Source organism: Tachypleus tridentatus, chromosome 2 (assembly GCF_004210375.1).
Source record: "Tachypleus tridentatus isolate NWPU-2018 chromosome 2, ASM421037v1, whole genome shotgun sequence".
Classification (NCBI taxonomy): Eukaryota; Metazoa; Arthropoda; class Merostomata; order Xiphosura; family Limulidae; genus Tachypleus; species Tachypleus tridentatus.
In genome coordinates, this window is record NC_134826.1 from 152,779,733 (window position 1) to 152,804,592 (window position 24,860).

Sequence of the window (24,860 nt, forward strand, 5' to 3'; positions counted from 1 at the left end):
GTTAACCAAGCCAAATTAAGATATGTGTTGAAAAATATACCTAGATGGATATATTGTGGTGGAGTGAGAATAGGTTTCTAAGCTCTGATAATAAAGCCTGCCTTGGTTGTTTCTGAAAGTAGAACCCGGGTATAAAGGTCCACCAACTGACAAGACTGTGTCTGTAGTAACTAGTTGTCTATGTAATGGAGGGAGCGTCAGCATAAAGATTGAGGGTGATGAGAAAATGCTAATATGATATGGCAGTAGGCATATGGTGCTCATATGGGGCACAGCCTTGAACTACAGCACATGAATATCTCTGTTGCCACCTTGTTGAACAAGTTTCTGATAGCTTTGCAACAAAGTTCCATAATTGATGGTTCTGCAAAAGGTGAAAGCATTACACGTGGGGTGGATGATGGTGGTGAATACGTGAATTACAATTACTAATGGTTGTAGTACAAAGAAACTTATTCGTGAACACTTTGTCAAGAAAAAGTGATAATATTATCTGAATGAGGTGCTTACATACAGTAGAAGGATATAAGAAACATTGGTGTTGGTAGAGAGTGTCATGACACAGATATTTCTAAGTGTAGGTAGAGAGTGTCATGATACAGATATTTCTAAGTGTTGGTAGAGAGTGTCATGACACAGATATTTCTAAGTGTAGGTAGAGAGTGTCATGACACAGATATTTCTAAGTGTTGGTAGAGAGTGTCATGACACATATTTCTGAGTGTTGGTAGAGAGTGTCATGACACAGATATTTCTAAGTGTAGGTAGAGAGTGTCATGACACAGATATTTCTAAGTGTAGGTAGAGAGTGTCATGACACAGATATTTCTAAGTGTAGGTAGAGTGTCATGACACAGATATTTCTAAGTGTAGGTAGAGAGTGTCATGACACAGATATTTCTAAGTGTAGGTAGAGAGTGTCATGACACAGATATTTCTAAGTGTTGGTAGAGAGTGTCATGACACAGATATTTCTAAGTGTTGGTAGAGAGTGTCATGACACAGATATTTCTAAGTGTTGGTAGAGAGTGTCATGACACAGATATTTCTAAGTGTAGGTAGAGAGTGTCATGACACAGATATTTCTAAGTGTAGGTAGAGAGTGTCATGACACAGATATTTCTAAGTGTAGGTAGAGAGTGTCATGACACAGATATTTCTAAGTGTAGGTAGAGAGTGTCATGACACAGATATTTCTAAGTGTTGGTAGAGAGTGTCATGACACAGATATTTCTAAGTGTTGGTAGAGAGTGTCATGACACAGATATTTCTAAGTGTTGGTAGAGAGTGTCATGACACAGATATTTCTAAGTGTACGTAGAGAGTGTCATGACACAGATATTTCTAAGTGTTGGCAGAGAGTGTCATGACACAGATATTTCTAAGTGCGTAGAGAGTGTCATGACACAGATATTTCTAAGTGTAACATTAGAGAGTGTCATGACACAGATATTTCTAAGTGTACGTAGAGAGTGTCATGACACAGATATTTCTAAGTATAGGTAGAGAGTGTCATGATACAGATATTTCTAAGTGTTGGCAGAGAGTGTCATGACACAGATATTTCTAAGTGTGCGTAGAGAGTGTCATGATACAGATATTTCTAAGTGTTGGTAGAGAGTGTCATGACACAGATATTTCTAAGTGTACGTAGAGAGTGTCATGACACAGATATTTCTAAGTGTTGGTAGAGAGTGTCATGACACAGATATTTCTAAGTGTACGTAGAGAGTGTCATGACACAGATATTTCTAAGTGTAGGTAGAGAGTGTCTTGACACAGATATTTCTAAGTGTTGGTAGAGAGTGTCTTGACACAGATATTTCTAAGTGTACGTAGAGAGTGTCATGACACAGATATTTCTAAGTGTAGGTAGAGAGTGTCATGATACAGATATTTCTAAGTGTTGGTAGAGAGTGTCATGACAGATATTTCTAAGTGTTGGTAGAGAGTGTCATGACACAGATATTTCTAAGTGTACGTAGAGAGTGTCATGACACAGATATTTCTAAGTGTTGGTAGAGAGTGTCATGACACAGATATTTCTAAGTGTTGGTAGATAGTGTCATGACACATATTTCTAAGTGTTGGTAGAGAGTGTCATGACACAGATATTTCTAAGTGTTGGTAGAGAGTGTCATGACACATATTTCTAAGTGTTGGTAGAGAGTGTCATGACACAGATATTTCTAAGTGTTGGTAGAGAGTGTCATGACACAGATATTTCTAAGTGTTGGTAGAGAGTGTCATGACACAGATATTTCTAAGTGTTGGTAGAGAGTGTCATGACACAGATATTTCTAAGTGTTGGTAGAGAGTGTCATGACACAGATATTTCTAAGTGTTGGTAGAGAGTGTCATGACACAGATATTTCTAAGTGTTGGTAGAGAGTGTCTTGACACAGATATTTCTAAGTGTAGGTAGAGAGTGTCATGACACAGATATTTCTAAGTGTAGGTAGAGAGTGTCATGACACAGATATTTCTAAGTGTTGGTAGAGAGTGTCATGACACAGATATTTCTAAGTGTTGGTAGAGAGTGTCATGACACAGATATTTCTAAGTGTTGGTAGAGAGTGTCATGACACAGATATTTCTAAGTGTTGGTAGAGAGTGTCATGACACAGATATTTCTAAGTGTTGGTAGAGAGTGTCATGACATATTTCTAAGTGTAGGTAGAGAGTGTCATGACACAGATATTTCTAAGTGTAGGTAGAGAGTGTCATGACACAGATATTTCTAAGTGTAGGTAGAGAGTGTCATGACACAGATATTTCTAAGTGTTGGTAGAGAGTGTCATGACACAGATATTTCTAAGTTCAGGTGGAGAGTGTCATGACACAGATATTTCTAAGTGTTGGTAGAGAGTGTCATGACACAGATATTTCTAAGTGTTGGTAGAGAGTGTCATGACACAGATATTTCTAAGTGTACGTAGAGAGTGTCATGACACAGATATTTCTAAGTGTTGGTAGAGAGTGTCATGACACAGATATTTCTAAGTGTTGGTAGATAGTGTCATGACACAGATATTTCTAAGTGTTGGTAGAGAGTGTCATGACACAGATATTTCTAAGTGTTGGTAGAGAGTGTCATGACACATATTTCTAAGTGTTGGTAGAGAGTGTCATGACACAGATATTTCTAAGTGTTGGTAGAGATGTCATGACACAGATATTTCTAAGTGTTGGTAGAGATGTCATGACACAGATATTTCTAAGTGTTGGTAGAGAGTGTCATGACACAGATATTTCTAAGTGTTAGTACAGAGTGTCATGACACAGATATTTCTAAGTGTTGGTAGAGAGTGTCATGACACAGATATTTCTAAGTGTTGGTAGAGAGTGTCATGACACAGATATTTCTATGTGTTGGTAGAGAGTGTCATGACACAGATATTTCTATGTGTTGATAGAGAGTGTCATGACACAGATATTTCTAAGTGTTGGTAGAGAGTGTCATGACACAGATATTTCTAAGTGTTTGTAGAGAGTGTCATGACACAGATATTTCTAAGTGTTGGCAGAGAGTGTCATGACACAGATATTTCTAAGTGTAGGTAGAGAGTGTCTTGACACAGATATTTCTAAGTGTTGGTAGAGAGTGTCATGACACAGATATTTCTAAGTGTTGGTAGAGAGTGTCTTGACACAGATATTTCTAAGTGTATGTAGAGAGTGTCATGACACAGATATTTCTAAGTGTTGGTAGAGAGTGTCATGACACAGATATTTCTAAGTGTTGGTAGAGAGTGTCATGACACAGATATTTCTAAGTGTTGGTAGAGAGTGTCATGACACAGATATTTCTAAGTGTTGGTAGAGAGTGTCATGACACAGATATTTCTAAGTGTTGGTAGAGAGTGTCATGACACAGATATTTCTAAGTGTTTGTAGAGAGTGTCATGACACAGATATTTCTAAGTGTTGGTAGAGTGTCATGACACAGATATTTCTAAGTGTTGGTAGAGTGTCATGACACAGATATTTCTAAGTGTTGGTAGAGAGTGTCTTGACACAGATATTTCTAAGTGTAGGTAGAGAGTGTCATGACACAGATATTTCTAAGTGTAGGTAGAGAGTGTCATGACACAGATATTTCTAAGTGTAGGTAGAGAGTGTCATGACAGATACTTCTAAGAGCAGTTATGTGGGAAATAAAGAACTAGAGCAAGTGAGAAAAATCAGATCAATATTTAGATGTGCAACGGAAAAAAACTTAATCAGTCAAATAGTAGTTTTGCTGTGATGGAAGGTAAGTATATTTTGTAATGCTAATCATTAAGAAGTCAGATTTGTATTTTTGGTTCATTAATGTTAACTGAAATCAGCAAGAATATTCTGAATGTAGGAGAGTTTGTAAATATATTAGTATTGTTTTAATAAAAGGTTTACATAGTTACCTAAGTCACATGTATATTCAAATCACCAGTCCATTGACAAAACCCATAAATTCACTGTATTACAATTATCTTCCAAGGTTACCTTACATGTATCGTGTGCTATTTGGTAAAACAAATATTTATGTTGGAATTTTTATCACAGATTTGATTCCTTCTTTAAACTATAAACTCACATTGTTTCCTATACACACATAAGACGATAAACATAAAGTAATAAGAAGTTACAATTATGAAAATGTAGCTTCTTCAAGATTTACTAGAAATACAAATATTTCATGAATGAAAAATATGTTTACTTACTGCTGATTTGGAGGAAGTCCTTCCAACAGTGCCAGTACAGTTTGCCCTAGCTGACCTGTTAATGATGATTCGCTCCATTTTCTTGAGGCTCTAGCTTTGTCCTTCTGGGTCAGGCTGGTATGGAGCCCACTTAGCTCTCCTTCAAGCTTCAACCCACTTAGCAATGCCAGAAGACGAACCTTCCTGACCTGAACCACACCAAACACGACCCGAGGAATCCACTCGTGAGCTAAAAAAGCTGCAACAAGGAAAGTAATTGATCATATACGTGTCTGCAAGACATAAGAAAAAACAGTTAACACAAGTACTCCATCCAGAAGACAAAACTGTATCCCAGTAGAGAGTAAAGTAACTTGAACAATGAAAGAGAGATAAAGTCAACAACTCATTACCAATTGATGAGTTTTCACTGACACTCTCTTTAGAAAGGAGTTAGACTTCAGTTTGAATATCCATCTTCACACCGATTACAAACTGATCATTCTCACAACTTATTACCAAGTGATGACACTAGTTTGTTTTAAAACATTATCATATTCTACCTTGTACACATATGTTGACAACTTGTTATCACACAGTGAGTAAGGATAAGATTTTTAAAACATTATAATATTTCACCTTGTACACATATGTTGACAACTTGTTATCACACAGTGAGTAAGTATAAGTTTTTTAAAACATTATCATATTTCACCTTGTACACATATGTTGACAACTTGTTATCACACAGTGAGTAAGGATAAGTTTTTTAAAACATTATAATATTCCACCTTGTACACATATGTTGACAACTTGTTATCACACAGTGAGTAAGGATAAGTTTTTTAAAACATTATAATATTCCACCTTGTACACATATGTTGACAACTTGTTATCACACAGTGAGTAAGGATAAGTTTCTTAAAACATTATAATATTCCACCTTGTACACATATGTTGACAACTTGTTATCACACAGTGAGTAAGGATAAGTTTTTTAAAACATTATCATATTTCACCTTGTACACATATGTTGACAACTTGTTATCACACAGTGAGTAAGGATAAGTTTTTTAAAACATTATAACATTCCACCTTGTACACGTATGTTGACAACTTGTTATCACACAGTGAGTAAGGATAAGTTTTTTAAAACATTATCACATTCCACCTTGTACACATATGTTGACAACTTGTTATCACACAGTGAGTAAAAATAAGATTTTTAAAACATTATCACATTCCACCTTGTACACATATGTTGACAACTTGTTATCACACAGTGAATAAGGATAAGATTTTTAAAACATTATAATATTCCACCTTGTACACATATGTTGACAACTTGTTATCACACAATGAGTAAGGATAAGTTTTTTAAAACATTATCATATTTCACCTTGTACACATATGTTGACAACTTGTTATCACACAGTGAGTAAGGATAAGATTTTTAAAACATTATAATATTTCACCTTGTACACATATGTTGACAACTTGTTATCACACAGTGAGTAAGGATAAGTTTTTTAAAACATTATCATATTCCACCTTGTACACATATGTTGACAACTTGTTATCACACAGTGAGTAAGGATAAGTTTTTTAAAACATTATCATATTTCACCTTGTACACATATGTTGACAACTTGTTATCACACAGTGAGTAAGGATAAGTTTTTTAAAACATTATAATATTCCACCTTGTACACATATGTTGACAACTTGTTATCACACAGTGAGTAAGGATAAGTTTTTTAAAACATTACCATATTTCACCTTGTACACATATGTTGACAACTTGTTATCACACAGTGAGTAAGGATAAGTTTTTTAAAACATTATCATATTCCACCTTGTACACATATGTTGACAACTTGTTATCACACAGTGAGTAAGGATAAGTTTTTTAAAACATTATCATATTTCACCTTGTACACATATGTTGACAACTTGTTATCACACAGTGAGTAAGGATAAGTTTTTTAAAACATTATAATATTCCACCTTGTACACATATGTTGACAACTTGTTATCACACAGTGAGTAAAAATAAGTTTTTTAAAACATTATAATATTCCACCTTGTACACATATGTTGACAACTTGTTATCACACAGTGAGTAAGGATAAGATTTTTAAAACATTATCACATTCCACCTTGTACACATATGTTGACAACTTGTTATCACACAGTGAGTAAAAATAAGATTTTTAAAACATTATAATATTCCACCTTGTACACATATGTTGACAACTTGTTATCACACAGTGAGTAAGGATAAGTTTTTTAAAACATTATAATATTCCACCTTGTACACATATGTTGACAACTTGTTATCACACAGTGAGTAAGGATAAGTTTTTAAAACATTATAATATTCCACCTTGTACACATATGTTGACAACTTGTTATCACACAGTGAGTAAGGATAAGTTTTTAAAACATTATCATATTTCACCTTGTACACATATGTTGACAACTTGTTATCACACAGTGAGTAAGGATAAGTTTTTTAAAACATTATAACATTCCACCTTGTACACGTATGTTGACAACTTGTTATCACACAGTGAGTAAGGATAAGTTTTTTAAAACATTATCATATTCCACCTTGTACACATATGTTGACAACTTGTTATCACACAGTGAGTAAGAATAAGTTTTTAAAACATTATCATATTTCACCTTGTACACATATGTTGACAACTTGTTATCACACAGTGAATAAGGATAAGATTTTAAAACATTATAATATTCCACCTTGTACACATATGTTGACAACTTGTTATCACACAATGAGTAAGGATAAGTTTTTAAAACATTATCATATTTCACCTTGTACACATATGTTGACAACTTGTTATCACACAGTGAGTAAGGATAAGATTTTTTAAAACATTATAATATTTCACCTTGTACACATATGTTGACAACTTGTTATCACACAGTGAGTAAGGATAAGTTTTTAAAACATTATCATATTCCACCTTGTACACATATGTTGACAACTTGTTATCACACAGTGAGTAAGGATAAGATTTTTAAAACATTATAATATTTCACCTTGTACACATATGTTGACAACTTGTTATCACACAGTGAGTAAGGATAAGTTTTTTAAAACATTATAATATTCCACCTTGTACACATATGTTGACAACTTGTTATCACACAGTGAGTAAGGATAAGTTTTTAAAACATTACCATATTTCACCTTGTACACATATGTTGACAACTTGTTATCACACAGTGAGTAAGGATAAGTTTTAAAACATTATCATATTCCACCTTGTACACATATGTTGACAACTTGTTATCACACAGTGAGTAAGGATAAGTTTTTTAAAACATTATCATATTCCACCTTGTACACATATGTTGACAACTTGTTATCACACAGTGAGTAAGGATAAGTTTTTTAAAACATTATAATATTCCACCTTGTACACATATGTTGACAACTTGTTATCACACAGTGAGTAAAAATAAGTTTTTTAAAACATTATAATATTCCACCTTGTACACATATGTTGACAACTTGTTATCACACAGTGAGTAAGGATAAGTTTTTTAAAACATTATAATATTCCACCTTGTACACATATGTTGACAACTTGTTATCACACAGTGAGTAAGGATAAGTTTTAAAACATTATCATATTCCACCTTGTACACATATGTTGACAACTTGTTATCACACAGTGAGTAAAAATAAGTTTTAAAACATTATCATATTCCACCTTGTACACATATGTTGACAACTTGTTATCACACAGTGAGTAAGGATAAGATTTTTAAAACATTATAATATTCCACCTTGTACACATATGTTGACAACTTGTTATCACACAATGAGTAAGGATAAGTTTTTAAAACATTATCATATTTCACCTTGTACACATATGTTGACAACTTGTTATCACACAGTGAGTAAGGATAAGTTTTTTAAAACTTTATAATATTTCACCTTGTACACATATGTTGACAACTTGTTATCACACAGTGAGTAAGGATAAGTTTTTAAAACATTATCATATTCCACCTTGTACACATATGTTGACAACTTGTTATCACACAGTGAGTAAGGATAAGTTTTTTAAAACATTACCATATTTCACCTTGTACACATATGTTGACAACTTGTTATCACACAGTGAGTAAGGATAAGTTTTTAAAACATTATAATATTCCACCTTGTACACATATGTTGACAACTTGTTATCACACAGTGAGTAAGGATAAGTTTTTTAAAACATTACCATATTCCACCTTGTACACATATGTTGACAACTTGTTATCACACAGTGAGTAAGGATAAGTTTTTAAAACATTATCATATTCCACCTTGTACACATATGTTGACAACTTGTTATCACACAGTGAGTAAGGATAAGTTTTTTAAAACATTATCATATTTCACCTTGTACACATATGTTGACAACTTGTTATCACACAGTGAGTAAGGATAAGTTTTTAAAACATTATAATATTCCACCTTGTACACATATGTTGACAACTTGTTATCACACAGTGAGTAAAAATAAGTTTTTTAAAACATTATAATATTCCACCTTGTACACATATGTTGACAACTTGTTATCACACAGTGAGTAAGGATAAGATTTTTAAAACATTATCACATTCCACCTTGTACACATATGTTGACAACTTGTTATCACACAGTGAGTAAAAATAAGATTTTTAAAACATTATAATATTTCACCTTGTACACATATGTTGACAACTTGTTATCACACAGTGAGTAAGGATAAGTTTTTTTAAAACATTATAATATTCCACCTTGTACACATATGTTGACAACTTGTTATCACACAGTGAGTAAAAATAAGTTTTTTAAAACATTATAATATTCCACCTTGTACACATATGTTGACAACTTGTTATCACACAGTGAGTAAGGATAAGTTTTTTAAAACATTATCATATTTCACCTTGTACACATATGTTGACAATTTGTTATCACACAGTGAGTAAGGATAAGCATTTGTTTTAAAACATAATCACATTCTACCTTGTATGCATATGTTGATGACTTGTTATCACACAGTGAGTAAGGATAAGTTTGTTTTAAAAAGATAATATTCTTTGAGCTTCTACACATGACTTAAAAAATATCTTCCAACTTTTATAAAAATACTGACAACTTATTACTGAAGTCCATGTTCTAAGATATAAAAATTTAACCATAAATTCATTGATAGAAAGAAAATAAAACATTCACTGTTAGAATTCACACCAATGTATTAAAACACTCCACTAATATTAATCTTTATCTATTAACCAAAATGTGTACCCACCAAAAAAAATGTTCCTTTTCAGGAATTATAACTTACTTTTTGTCAGATTCTTGAGGTGGTCTTGTTGGGTCTGTGTGTGAGCTTTTGTCTCAAACTTGGATTTTTGTACAGTGTGGTCTACTTCATCAAGATCAACCTTGTGTTCTTTCAGAGGTTCATACTTTCCATTTCCCTTATAGCCTTCAGACACATCAGGAGCAGGAGGAAAACTGGCCCTATTGGCAAAAATCAACCAAATTACAATAACATAGTTAGCACCACACTATTAATGTGGGAACTATATAGTATTAAAAGACTTGCTCATCAAAACACATCACCATCTATTTTAATATGTAAATATTTAACATTTCTTACATGAATCAGCCAAGCATCTGCAGGAAGTGGAGTATTTTGATAACTGGTGATTTATGGTTATTTCAATAGATTCCAATGAATGGAGCAAACCACAACTTATAAAATAAAAATGAAAAATTAATTAAAATATGACAATCTGAAATCTATATGGATTGTAATATTATGGTATCATACTGACCATTTTATCATCTTTATAGGTACTCTTTACTTGGTACTTTTAACTTCAGAATTGCTGAGGAAATTATCTTGTAATGCATCATATATCTAATTCAACTTCATCACAGCATCTTTAGTCTTTATCATGTTCTTAGTTTCACAAAATGGTCACAAATGCAAATGAACTTGGCAGGGGTTTAGTTTAGAGAGAGAGAGAGAAATCCGAGGAATTCTCTCCCCAACAGGGGTGGTCAGGAACGTTGTGGTTCCTCTTCATCCCCCCACTCATGGAAGATTATTTACTTTTACATGGAAGTTTTCTTGTAATTTGATTTGACTTCTTTAAGGTGATGAAGTGAGATGGGCATTATGAAAATTATGGGTGAGAAGGGGTGAGACTAAGGCAGCACAAGGGGAGTTAGGCCAGGCTGAAGCCTGTAGTCCAATAAGCTGATGAGATATCAACTCAAACAGCACAATTTGGAGCCAGGCAAGAATATTGCCTTGGCTGGGATTTAAAGATCCACTGCCTGAGATTTGGATGTGGGGGGAAATGGGAATGCCCAAAGAAAACCCACTTTCACAGGACAGGTGCCAAATGTTTTACCTGTCCTGTGCCTGAATCTGAAAAGAGATAAACAAATACTCATGTTATTTATAATTATGTATTTTGTTGAGTGGTTTGTAATTGTTGAAATATGTTAAATGGTCGGATGTATTTTGTAGGAGCACTGGCTAATTTACATAATGACACAGTTGATTACTGTGTTCTGCTTTTAAGTAATATTTGTATACTATTTCTGTGAGCTTGTTTCTAAGGGTGGGTAGATTACTGATTTTGTGTATGTAGTTTACAGGTGTGTATGTTGGTAGCCAGTTTGCTGCCCTTAATATTTTATTTTGTTGTATTTTGACCTTCTGTAGTGTGTTAGACATATTGTATGTGACTTGACATCCATATTCTAGTAATGGATGGATGTAAGCCTTGTATATTTGGATGGTGGTCTCTGCTGAGCAGTTTGAGTGTTTGCTAGATATGGTCATCAAATGTGAAGTGCGTTTTTTTGATGGATAAGCGTATGTTGTTAACATGCTTTTTCTTGAGTCAATCTTGAGTCAAAAGTGATGCCAAGGGATGTGATGTGCTTGCTCATGTTAATAGGCGAGTTGCCGAGCGAGATGTTTACTTTTTCTAGAGTTTTTCTGTGTCTTTTTAATTTCCTATAAAAAGTAATTACTTGTTTTTTTGTTGGGTTTAAAACCACTGTCCACTTGTTGCTCCAGCTTGAGACAGTATTTGGTGTTTCCTGAACACGAGACATGGCCATTAGCAGGTTTCTAGAAATACTCCAGATAGCAATGTCGTCTGTGTATTGTTAATTGTAAGTGTAAGTTAAACTATGAAAAGGTACATCACTAATGAAAATAATGTAAAAGAGTGGTGAAAGGACGAATCCTTGGGGTTCTCCTGCATTTATTCCAAAAGATTTTGATAAGGTTGACTCTTACTTGAGCTATCTGTTGGGAAATTTGATATCCATTTGATAATAGTTTGATTTACTTTCAAATTACTTAGTTTATACTTAATGGCATTATGCCAAACACTGAAGTGTTTTTTTCCTTGTTTGTAGAATTGTGTTTTTAATGGCTTGTGTATGGCTACAGTAACTTGCTTAACATAGTTGTCTAATTCCATTTTATTGTTAGCATGTTCAACTAAGTGTGGTAGATGGGAATCAAGTGTAGCGTTAAAAGTGAGCCAGTCAGTTTTAGTGCATGTGTAACACTAAGGAAGTCATGTACCTCTCTTTGGGGCAGTGGGGGGTGAATCATACAGGAAACAGGGAAGTGGTCATTGGTGATTTCATCACATACAGTAAAGTTAGAGATCCTGTTTACTGTGTCCTTGGGAGCTATGGTGAAATTGAGTACATCATAGGAACCATTGGCAACAGAAAAGTGTGTAGGTTTATTAGGTGCATGTAGTTTATAGAAAGAAAACTCATTATAATTGATCATCTGTGTGTGTTTCTGTTTTCTCTTCTGTGTGTGGGGAATTAAAGTCCCCTATAATAATTGGTTTCGGATTACAATCCACACATTTTTATAAAAACTTAATGTCGATATCTTTTGAAGGAGAACAATATATAGCTAGGATAAGGATTGTTAGACAGTTGTTAAGGTGTATGTTATAAAAAAAGTTTCATTTACGTTTGATTTAAAAGTATCTTCTATCGAGATGAGATGTGATATTTCTATGCTAAAGTAAATTAATATACCTTTGCCGTTTTCAGAGTGAGGTATACTGTATGTAATAAATCCAGGGATTGTGGTGTTTTGTTTCTCTGTGCAAAGTGTTTCCGAAATTATGACGATGTTGGTGTTAATATGTTTATTTATGTTGTACCTTACTATCCTTTTATCTTTGAGGTTTACTTGGCAGTTGGTATGTAGAACTTTAATGTGTTTCATCATTGTGCTGTGCTACTTCTCTTGCATAAATTTTAAGTGATAAGTGATGTGGTTTGAGGTCAGGAAGGTGGAAGCAGTATTTGGCCAGGCTACAGAGAGCCTTGAATGACACATGTCTTGACTTGAAAGCGAGGAATTCACTTAATTTAATTTACAAGGCTAGTTAGTAAGTTTGTAGTGAATTTGGTAGGGTTGAAGGTGTGAGTTGTCTTTGTGTGTGTTGTTCGAGGTTGGGTGGTTGTATTAGTGGTCTGTGAGACAGTTGGAGTTTCTAGTAGTGGTTGTTTTGTAGTATGAGGTGTTGAAAGGCTGCATGTTGGTGTTCACAGTGTTAAACATGATTCTGTTTCTGATCTGTGTGTATTTGTAACTGACTGCATGTGACAGTTTGAACATATAACTTGGTTGCACAAAATACTAAAACTAATCATTTCTTACATGCGAGTACAGTCACCCAGTTTATGATACTACTGTGCCTGTTGTTTTATGTTTCACTATCTATGCAGTAATTAATAGATGAATCTCCGATTCAACTAGTATGTTAAATTGACTGACATATTTTTAAATAAGTTTCTTTCCCTCACCTGGACCCACAGTGTAGTTTAACTATTACATTCACAACTACATCTAGAACATTTCAAACATGTTTCATAACTACATAATTTTATAAGTTACTGGTGGCTCTCATGGTCTTGGGTCACCTCAGTGACTTACACCTCACAAGTAGTGCCACACTTCTTTCTTGTCAGATCAAAATAACCTAAGCCTTTCCAGAATTCTTTATATCCACATCAAGATATTATGCAGGTGTTAAAACAGGCTAATTAAAACTATAACTCATTCAATAATTTATGTAATACACACAACTGCTTACCACCATTATACTTTATTATTAAAACTATAAATCATGTTAATAATTTACATAATACACATAACTACCAACCACCATTATACTTTATTATTAAAACTATAAATCATGTTAATAATTTACATAATACACATAACTACCAACCACCATTACACTTTATTATTAAAACTATAAATCATGTTAATAATTTACATAATACACATAACTACCAACCACCATTATACTATATTATTAAAACTATAAATCATGTTAATAATTTACATAATACACATAACTACCAACCACCATTATACTTTATTATTAAAACTATAAATCATGTTAATAATTTACATAATACACATAACTACCAACCACCATTATATATTTTATTATTTTAACTACAAATCATGTCAATAATTTTACATAATACACATAACTACCAACCACCATTATACTTTATTATTTTAACTACAAATCATGTCAATAATTTATAGAATACACATAACTACCAACCACCATTATACTTTATTATTAAAACTATAAATCATGTTAATAATTTACATAATACACATAACTACCAACCACCATTATACTTTATTATTTTAACTACAAATCATGTCAATAATTTACATAATACACATAACTACCAACCACCATTATACTTTATTATTAAAACTATAAATCATGTTAATAATTTACATAATACACAATTGTCTATAGCCATTATACTTTATTATTAAAACTACAAGTCATGTCAATAATTTATAGAATACACAACTGTCTACAACCATTATACTGTATTACCTTTTTTCTTTATTTTGTAGAATGATTTCAAGTTGTAACATGAAATCTTTGTTTATCCTAAGTAGCTCTAAGTTCGTAACAGTATATGTTTATTTATACTTAAATTTTATTGGTTCACTGCACTTTGAACTCATGTTACACTACCGAGTTGCATTAAGAATAAGCTTTTGGTGTGCATGTCTTATGAAACATTATTATATTATTACTATCATTTAATTTTACCTAATCTTATCTCTAAATAGATTCATAATTTTACATTTTAGTTTCTTTCATAACAATAAATATAAACATGAAAAAGAAGAAAGAAACTGTTTACCCACGCCTTTGTTTACTGTCAACTGTCAATGGCACTTGAACCTACTTTTTTATACTAATGGTAATAATGTACTAAATTATTTTTATTTAATTAAATAATGCACAAACAATATAAAACAAAAGCATGCAAAAAGTAAAATATCTGACTTTGCTATTATAATTTTTCTGGCTTTCTAACTATGCCACAAGAGTTGTTACAAATTCATCTAAACTACTCATCTTTCCTGTGGGAATGCAGCTCATACTAACAGAGAAATTAATTTTAATTAATTAAAACAATGTAACATAACACATTATTTGATTGATAAAAACCCTAGCTCTGTATTTGTTATATGTAATATAAAATTAAATATAAGAGAGAATTATTAACAAATCCTGAAAGGGAGGACATGACAAGAGGGGTCTGATTTTTTACTTGTTGGCTCTGTAACCAAACAGAACTGTATACTATGAATAATATGGTTTGTCTGAGGAATGACAATTTAACAGTGAGTAATGTATGTTTCATTGTATCCTCACTGGGGGATGATGGATAATGTAGAGAAAACACTAGGGAAATTCAGGATTGTTTTAAATATTGCCTTATAAAATTAAGAACTTAAAATTATATACTATTAAAATATGGATTATTAGCTACAATTTTACGTTATACTAATTGATATAACATAAAGAAAAAGTAAGTTAATTAAATTTGAATGTAAGTCACTAAAAGCTGGTGACTTGCACAGTAAATGATGCCTGTCTTGGGAAAGGTTAGAGCTTAAAAAAACACAATAAAAAGTTTTGTCATCTTTTATTTTGTTTACTTGATAGAAGTTATTAAGAAATGACAAAATATCAGTTCTAACAAGCTTCTGAGTTAAAATTTGTTGAAACAGATTTCATGGTTCAATTTTGAAATTTGATATTAAGGTATGCGCTCAACATCTGAAAAACACTCACTTGTCTGCCATAAATTGATAGTTTATTATAACTGCATTCCACTAATTAAATCATTATTTTATACATTTGTACAGGATGGTGTAATGTCACACCCATTTGGTGTTATGTATAAAATAACAAAGTACCAACTTTCTTCCTTATAAAAGTAAATGCTGATATTACTGATTGTGAACCTTGAATCAATAAGTGCTTAAAAGTTAATGACCATCAAATTGAATATTTACTGTAATGAACAGTAACTACGCTTTGTGATGATGGTAAACCCACTTAAGTTCAAATGTATATCAAGACAGCTGGTATGGGTATTAAAACTTTTATTAAAATAAAGTAGGGAACCATTTTTTTTTACTTCGTAGATCATCTACAGGTTAACAAAGAGAGAGTTTGCAACTAACAGTTGTCAGGCACAGGTCTTAGGGACAAGCACATAAACGTGTATGAGACTGTAGGTGGCATTGCAGTCAAATGTAACCTGAAGATGACCCAAGAAGGTTGAAACATTGTTCTTTACTTTATTTTAATAACAGTTTTAACACCATATCAGCCGTCTTGATTAACTACTTTTGTTTAATTATTGTTCAAAGTCCCTTGTGATGTTTTTGCCACCTTGAATGTAGTTAGGGAGAGAGATCTACATCTGATTAGCTTATAACAACACAGAAAACAAATGGTAATTTCAGTAAAAAATTTTTATTATAAGGCCCCTTGTCTGTCTGTCTGATTATATATTCATAAAAATAAGATACATTGTTAAATATTTGTTAATAAAGAATCATCTCAGGTTAGTCACTAGACATACTCTGACAAGAAGATGAAACTAAAAGAGATAAGAGATAACTACTTCCAAAGAGTGGTTAATTAAAATCAGTTCCAAATTTCAATTCTGTTAACCTTAATTGTATCCTGAAACAGGGTTTCAAAAGATTCAGTTACATGTGATGATATCACAGTCCATATAGTTAAATAAGGGAATTTTTCATTATACATCAGAAAAAATACAAGCCAAACATTGACTACATACAGAGTATACACACAGAAATAGATCATTCCTGTTACAACATGTGAATGTTATAACCACGAGTGACTTGTAAATGTTAAAAGTTCTCATTAAAATAAGTTTATAACTTGGTATATATTTTGTACAAATGGCCTAATAATAAAGATAGTTGGCAAAACTCAAAACCTTTTATTTACAAGGTTGAACATTTCTGAATTTACTTATTCCATCTTCAGTGAAACCTGAAAACAGTGTTAAAAAGACATGCACTAACAACAATATCAGTAGTTTACTTAGTTACTGTTTTAAATTGTAAACTTGAAACCCTGTTGTTTCACAACGTAATCTCTAATCTTTCTTCATTGTTGTTGTTGTCTTATCCTTCCAGTTACCACTTACTATGATTGTACTTAATAAGTATCTTTCTAAAGATGGAATAAGTGTATTCAGAAAGATGAAATCTTGAAAATAAACTATTTTGTCAACCACTTTTATCATGTTTGTCCCATTATGAATCCATTGTATAACTGGTACTGAAATGTGATTTATAGCATAGTTTCATGTTAAATGTCTCACATTAAATGCACTAAGTAATCATGCCAACAAATGTTTTCAAGACAAATCACATTCTTTACACTGGATGTCATAATTTCATATCTTTTGGTGTATTGGTAATGAAACTTAGGCTAATATAAAGATTACACTATTTTAGCTTATTACAAAAGACAATATCCTTAATAATAATGACTTCTGGTTGTTTAATTTTGAATCAGAAAGTGTGATTACCTATCAGTGACTGTCTTGGTTTCTGGCATTGTATTATACAAGTCCAGAAGGTAAAACATTGTCCGCCAGCAGCGTGGCTGAAGATCTTTTACATCAGTTACCAGATTGGGTTCTGAGAGAGGAACTGAACACGAGTCTGGGATGTCTATAGCCACAGATTCACTGGGTGTTATGCTCAATGGACTAGAAGGCCTATCATCCTTTACTGTAAGTTCTAGAAGATTGGTGTAACCCTTAGTACTAGCTCTTAGCCTTTGTGAAAGGGAATGAGGACGTTTAATACCTACAGAAAAAACTGGTTCCTACTGCAGAAGATTTCGTAGGAGTTGGTGTTGGAGTGGAAGGTTTTGAAACACTAGTGCCATGTGGTGAGTGTGGGTGGAAAGTTTCTGTCTGGCTATCTGATGATGGAGTACTCTTCTTCTGAAGACCTCTTGGACTTTCTTTCTCTTTCAAAGAACCAGGTCTTATGGCATGTAATTCCGATCGTGTTTCTTTGATATTTTCATACATCGTAGAAAATTGGTGCAGCAGTCGTAGCAGAGGCATATTTATCTGCTGAGCAACATAATTAACATTAATGCTGAAGTTGATCACACATGTTGTATTGGGTAATCCTTCTTGTGTAAAGACAAGAGCTGCTACTTTCCCATCTTGTTCCAATCCTTTTTTCTCCTTGTTCAAAATCTCGTACATCCTTAACGTCAATCTCAACAGAAAACCTGTCACAGATAAAGGCTGGAGTGTCCATACTAGTGTCAATGAAGAACTTTCCATGGGATGCAGAAGAATGAGCAAATGGTGACTTATTTTTATGCAGAGCATTGTTCTGATACTCAGATTCCACAATATCAATTTTCAGCAAAGAAATACCTCCTGAAACAGAAGCTCTAGGACCAACAAGCTTTGATATAGAAGGACTACCAGTCTGTATTGGAACTCCTAATTTGTCTAACAGCACCTGAAATATCACATGGGCATCTGCTAACTGGGTTCCCAAAGGAGCAAATGCCACCTGAGGAAACACTGATGATGTATCAAGATCACCACTATTCTCTGATGTTAATGTGTTCATTTTTGATTCTTGATCATTTGGGTCATTATATCGATATTGATAGTTAGACAGGCCTCCTCGCATGTAGTCTTGTTGACGAGCCATCCACTTATACAGATCTTCATCACTAAAGTTTTCTTCTTTTTCCATCATTCCTCTTCTTGGTGTGTCAATGGTTGATGTGGGGAAGTTTGGTTCCATGCTTGATAAGCTCCATGTGGCAGATTTTAGACTGTGGTGACTTTCATTTCTTTTCATGTGGATGGATGCATGAAGAACCCACCAAGCCTGCTGACAGTTGGAGCATTGCCTGCGTAACGTGCCGGAGAATCCAAAGGTCCACCTAGTAAAGGAAAAGCAACACTAGCCCTTGAAGATCTGGGAACATAACTTGGCAGTCGTTTCTTTCCACTTTTTGTGACTGCACCTCCATCTTGCGTGTCTACGGCATCATGTTGGCTGCTGCTAGAGTCTGTTGCAGAATCTGGACTGGAGAACACTTTTAATGTATCAGCTTTGGAAGATTCTGCTTTCCCACCATTCTTTGAAGAAAATCCTTGAGGAATAGAACCACCTTCTGCAACTAACAAGTTAGTAGTCTCATCAGAAATTTCACATTCTTCTAAAGAAGTTTTCTCTACATCATCCTGTGTGGACATATTTACTCTTTCACCTGCAAAAGAAACACTCATAGGTCGTAAACTCTTCCGAAACCTAATATTCTGTTCCAGCAGAAGTGGCACATACAAGATGTTCTTCCATTGTCGACTAAGAGCCATTAGTCCATGGAACAATGCTTTTAACTGGGGAATGTGTAAGGGAGACAAATTTTCTTCCACCTCATCTAGGTTAACTTGATTCAAGTATCGTTTTAGAACAAGCACAAGTTGACAAGATGGGTCTTCTTGTAAAGTCTTGGCCAAGGGAGTTGCTTTGGTAACCAAATACTTGCTCTAAAATATACAAAGTAAACTATAAACTGGCAAAAATAATTTAATTATGACAAATAATATTTCATTATTACTTTTACTTGTCTTGTGTGTATTATTTTCTAAAGTAAGTTACATAGGTTAAAAGTAAATAATGAATTGCTACTACCCTACCACCATGAAAAGTATTAAAAATCAACACAGAAGAAACACTGAATTAATCACATAAACCAACACTCCATTAAAAAAATGCTAATTGTTGATCATTACATATTTTCCTTGAAACATTTTGTTAGTTTTTAAAACCTTGAAGTGAGCTCTGAACAAATTAAGCAGCCAGTAAAAGAATAACTTAAACTGCTTAATAATACACTAATGACACTATGTTTTTTATGTCAATGTCTCTAATATACAAAATAAATATAATTTAAAAGTATCATTGATTGGTGTGTTGTTCTCAAGTTCACAACAAAATAAACTAAGACACAAAATCTTTAGTTTTCTCACAGTTTACATAACTACTTCATTCACTAATTTGTCTAATAATCTCTACTGTAGAGTACATTTTACAAAGAGCTATAGAACTGGGCCCTAAGAATGCATGTTTTGGGACCAGCTGGCTTCTGTAAGTATATCACAAATACTTGTCTAAGACAGATAGGTTTGGTTTAATGGGAAGAAAAGACAAGACTAGCCAAGCACAGCTGATGGTGGAGAATTTCTCCTGGATAGATTTGATTGAAAAAAAAACAAAGTGACAAAAAAATAGCAAAGCGAAAAGGCATGAAATGATAAAGCACAATACTGGTAGATAGTTTATTAGGTTAAATGTACAACACTAGTAGATAGTTTATTAAGTTAAATGCACAACACCGATAGATAGTTTATTAGGTTAAATGCACAACACAGGTAGATAGTTTATTAGGTTAAATGCACAACACAGGTAGATAGTTTATTAGGTTAAATGCACAACACAGGTAGATAGTTTATTAGGTTAAATGCACAACACAGGTAGATAGTTTATTAGTTAAATGCACAACAATCGGTAGATAGTTTATTAGGTTAAATGCACAACACAGGTAGATAGTTTATTAGGTTAAATGCACAACACCGGTAGATAGTTTATTAGGTTAAATGCACAACACCGGTAGGTAGTTTATTAGGTTAAATGCACAACACTGGTAGATAGTTTATTAGGTTAAATGCTTTGATTTGTTTGTACTTTATATCTAAGTAGAAACTACTTCTATCATTAAAAATCACTCATATACTTTATTACTGAATGTTTCTGGTTTAACATCTACTATAACAGAATAATAATAACTTTATGTTAAATTCAAAATCAATAAGGAACTATAACTTGGTGTTGTATAAAAATTGATACAATAATAATAACTTTATGTTACTTCAAAATCAATAAGGAACTATAACTTGGTGTTGTATAAAAATTGATACAATAATAATAACTTTATGTTACTTCAAAATCAATAAGGAACTATAACTTGGTGTTGTATAAAAATTGATACAATAATAATAACAACTTTATGTTACTTCAAAATCAATAAGGAACTATAACTTGGTGTTGTATAAAAATTGATACAATAATAATAACAACTTTATGTTACTTCAAAATCAATAAGGAACTATAACTTGGTGTTGTATAAAAATTGATACAATAATAATAACTTTATGTTAACGTCACAAAATCAATAAGGAACTATAACTTGGTGTTGTATAAAAATTGATACAATAATAATAACTTTATGTTACTTCAAAATCAATAAGGAACTATAACTTGGTTGTGTATAAAATTGATACAATAATAATAACTTTATGTTACTTCAAAATCAATAAGGAACTATAACTTGGTGTTGTATAAAAATTGATACAATAATAATAACTTTATGTTACTTCAAAATCAATAAGGAACTATAACTTGGTGTTGTATAAAATTGATACAATAATAATAACTTTATGTTACTTCAAAATCAATAAGGAACTATAACTTGGTGTTGTATAAAAATTGATACAATAATAATAACTTTATGTTACTTCAAAATCAATAAGGAACTATAACTTGGTGTTGTATAAAAATTGACACAATAATAATAACTTATGTTACTTTAAAATCAATAAGGAACTATAACTTGGTGTTGTATAAAAAATTGATACAATAATAATAACTTTATTAAAATTACTTCAAAAATCAATAAGGAACTATAACTTGGTGTTGTATAAAATTGATACAATAATAATAACTTTATGTTACTTCAAAATCAATAAGGAACTATAACTTGGTGTTGTATAAAAATTGATACAATAATAATAACTTTATGTTACTTCAAAATCAATAAGGAACTATAACTTGGTGTTGTATAAAATTGATACAATAATAATAACTTTATGTTACTTCAAAATGAATAAGGAACTATAACTTGGTGTTGTATAAAAATTGATACAATAATAATAACTTTATGTTACTTCAAAATCAATAAGGAACTATAACTTGGTGTTGTATAAAAATTGATACAATAATAATAACTTTATGTTACTTCAAAATCAATAAGGAACTATAACTTGGTGTTGTATAAAAATTGATACAATTTAAATCAATATCAAAATAAGACAACTGTAGCTCATATTTCATCTTATATCAAAATAAACAAACCAATCATAAAGTGTGTAACATAAACAAATCAATCATAAAGTGTGTAACATCACTTTAAAATGAAGAGATGAAATATATCACATTACATCAAACCTCACAGAATAAATATGACTCAGTGTCATGTTACGTCAGAACTGTCCAAACAGTTATAATTCAGCATAATTTTGACATCACAATTAATAGCAGAATGTAGTTCAGTGTTACATCAGACCACAGCTGACAGGAATTGCCATATTTCTTGGTGTATAAAATAATATGTTTTACACTTAAAACAATGCCTGATTTTACTCTTGTTCTATACAGATTCAAAAGATAGAGTTCCAATAAAAACTCTACAATAATTACACATTTAACCAAAACTACATTGTTCCTTTACATTTTGCTTATTTCTTTGAGTAAGTGCACTGATATCATGCTACCAACTGCATGACAATAACATTTGTAACATTTGTATGGCAAATCACTCTTTTTTAAGGTTTAATATTTTTGTAATAGAAAAGAAGTTCAAATGTTATGAAAATTGTTAATTTTATTTATTACATGTCTGTAACTTAAGTTAAGCTGCACTGTGCTATCTCTAACATTTGTGGTTATAATGATTAGCTCAGAGCTCAGGATAGTACAGTTTAAAAACAACTTATAAAATTTTTTTTAACAAAACTAACATCCTAGGCTTGTTTGTCAACAGAGGTTGTCCTATACACTGAACCTGAAACAAATACAGTTAATTTGCTCAAAACATCCAGGGTTGTCTTATACACCAGCAAATAGAGTATAACTCAGTATAACATCACATTTGAAAGGAGAATTGTCAATGTTGTGTATACATATATGTGGGCTGAGAATTCTTCTATTGTAGGTGTTTGTGGCTCATTGGTTATAAATGTCAACAATAAACAGACAGCACACAATCCATTTGTTTTAAGATAATATATTAAAATCAAGTCAACCATATGTACAAAAAAAGCTTTGCACAATACGATATCAGTGTTATCTAAAATTCTAAATAATTCTCTTTTTCTTTTTTGTCTAGAGTCAACTTAGACTGATCCAATTACTTTAAAATCCAAATGAAAAGCTATTATCACAATAGCATCAGTGAATAATTCACTTACATTACCCCATGGGTTACCACAGTTGTATCATGAACCTTAAATAATTATCTCCTTTCTTCAGAGTTCACACAAACAGGTTCAGTTGATCTATAACACCCTTCAACAAGACAAATTATTCACCTTATCTGTATTAAACTGTGAAACGCACTTCAAAACATCACCCATTTTCTTTCACTAACTAATTTATAATGTACTTTACCAAACCATTTACCTTATTATTCAATCAACCCTCTTACCTTTACAGGCATGTGTATACTCTGCATTTCTAAAGCTTCGCCATCAAACAACCCATTATGGCACATGCTCGCTGTTTTCTTTGCCTATCTAGTTTTGAAGGAAATGAACAGACGGTCACACGGTTTTAGCCAAGCATTGATGGAGGGCGTGGCAGTGCTCAACAGGTGCCAATCAAGTCTTTAAAGATCAATAACACATTAAATATTATACAGTTAAATAAATTTAAACATTAAATACAACATATGTAACACCACAGTAAACTAAGGTCTAGTGATTTTCTGAAAATTTTTCCATAAATTGATAACCAAAGAATCCAGTGATTATTGTGAATTTATATCTAAACAATGGATTATGGTTCTTTGACGTTAGACATACAGAAAGAGTAAATAGTAGTTATATTAGTCAGTAATAATGACAGACATTACATTCTAAGTAACAAAAAACAAAATGTAATCATAAACTGAACAGAGCCAGTGGTAATTAAGATTTGTAATACTACAACATGGGGAAAACACTGCTGTTCCAAGTTCCTTGTGAGTTATGATTGGACCTGAAAATGTTTCATCCAAGAGAGGCTGAAGTGAACTAAGCATGTGGTACAGTTGCAACAAGATCTTGTTTACAAAATGTGCATCTGCTTCTAAACCAAGAATATAGTTGCCTGGACATTGGAATAAAGCAGGTAATCATCACAACATTAGCAGATCACAATTATATCAATTGGATGCCATGGCAACATGCAGACACATCTGGGCCACATATCAAATTTCTAGTGATGTATATTTGTGATATTCTTTGAGAAACTTTGCAAGACCTATAACAGAATGTTTGACATAAAATGTATTGTAGAAAGAACCTCAGTTATCTTGATTTTGACCAAATTTAGAGTAAAGAAAAGACACAAAGTAAAACAATGAAAAACAGTGTTGATGATGGACAGTGCCTTTACTGAAACTTTTAGAAATCTACAAATCTCTGTACCACACAGGGAAAACATGACATTATATAGATATTTCTACAATGATTTATTTTTTTAGGTTATATGTGTTACCTACATCACTGTTGGCCATATCATTCCAAACAAAAAATAAAGGATGATGTACTCTCCAAACTATCACATGATCCATCCACTGCCTAGTAATACCACAGAGAGAAGCTACACAGCAATTGGTAACTAGGTT

At 32.3% G+C, this 24,860-nt stretch overlaps 2 protein-coding genes across 2 annotated transcripts in view; both read right to left on the bottom strand.

Moving 5' to 3' along the window:
* LOC143245650 (bridge-like lipid transfer protein family member 1) overlaps positions 1–24,860 on the bottom strand; it is a 252,531-nt gene that overhangs the window by 106,759 nt on the left and 120,912 nt on the right. The window contains 4 exon segments of the mRNA XM_076491999.1: positions 4,704–4,941; positions 10,040–10,218; positions 17,677–17,971; positions 18,322–18,980. Coding sequence (XP_076348114.1) covers positions 4,704–4,941; positions 10,040–10,218; positions 17,677–17,971; positions 18,322–18,980 — 1,371 coding nt within the window.
* On the bottom strand, positions 18,502–23,773 carry LOC143245383 (uncharacterized). Its single transcript, XM_076491656.1, has 2 exons — positions 23,679–23,773; positions 18,502–19,683 (listed from the first exon to the last, which is right to left on the bottom strand). Exons 1-2 carry the CDS (start codon positions 23,742–23,744, stop codon positions 18,985–18,987), a joined length of 765 nt encoding a protein of 254 aa, XP_076347771.1. The 5' UTR covers positions 23,745–23,773; the 3' UTR covers positions 18,502–18,984.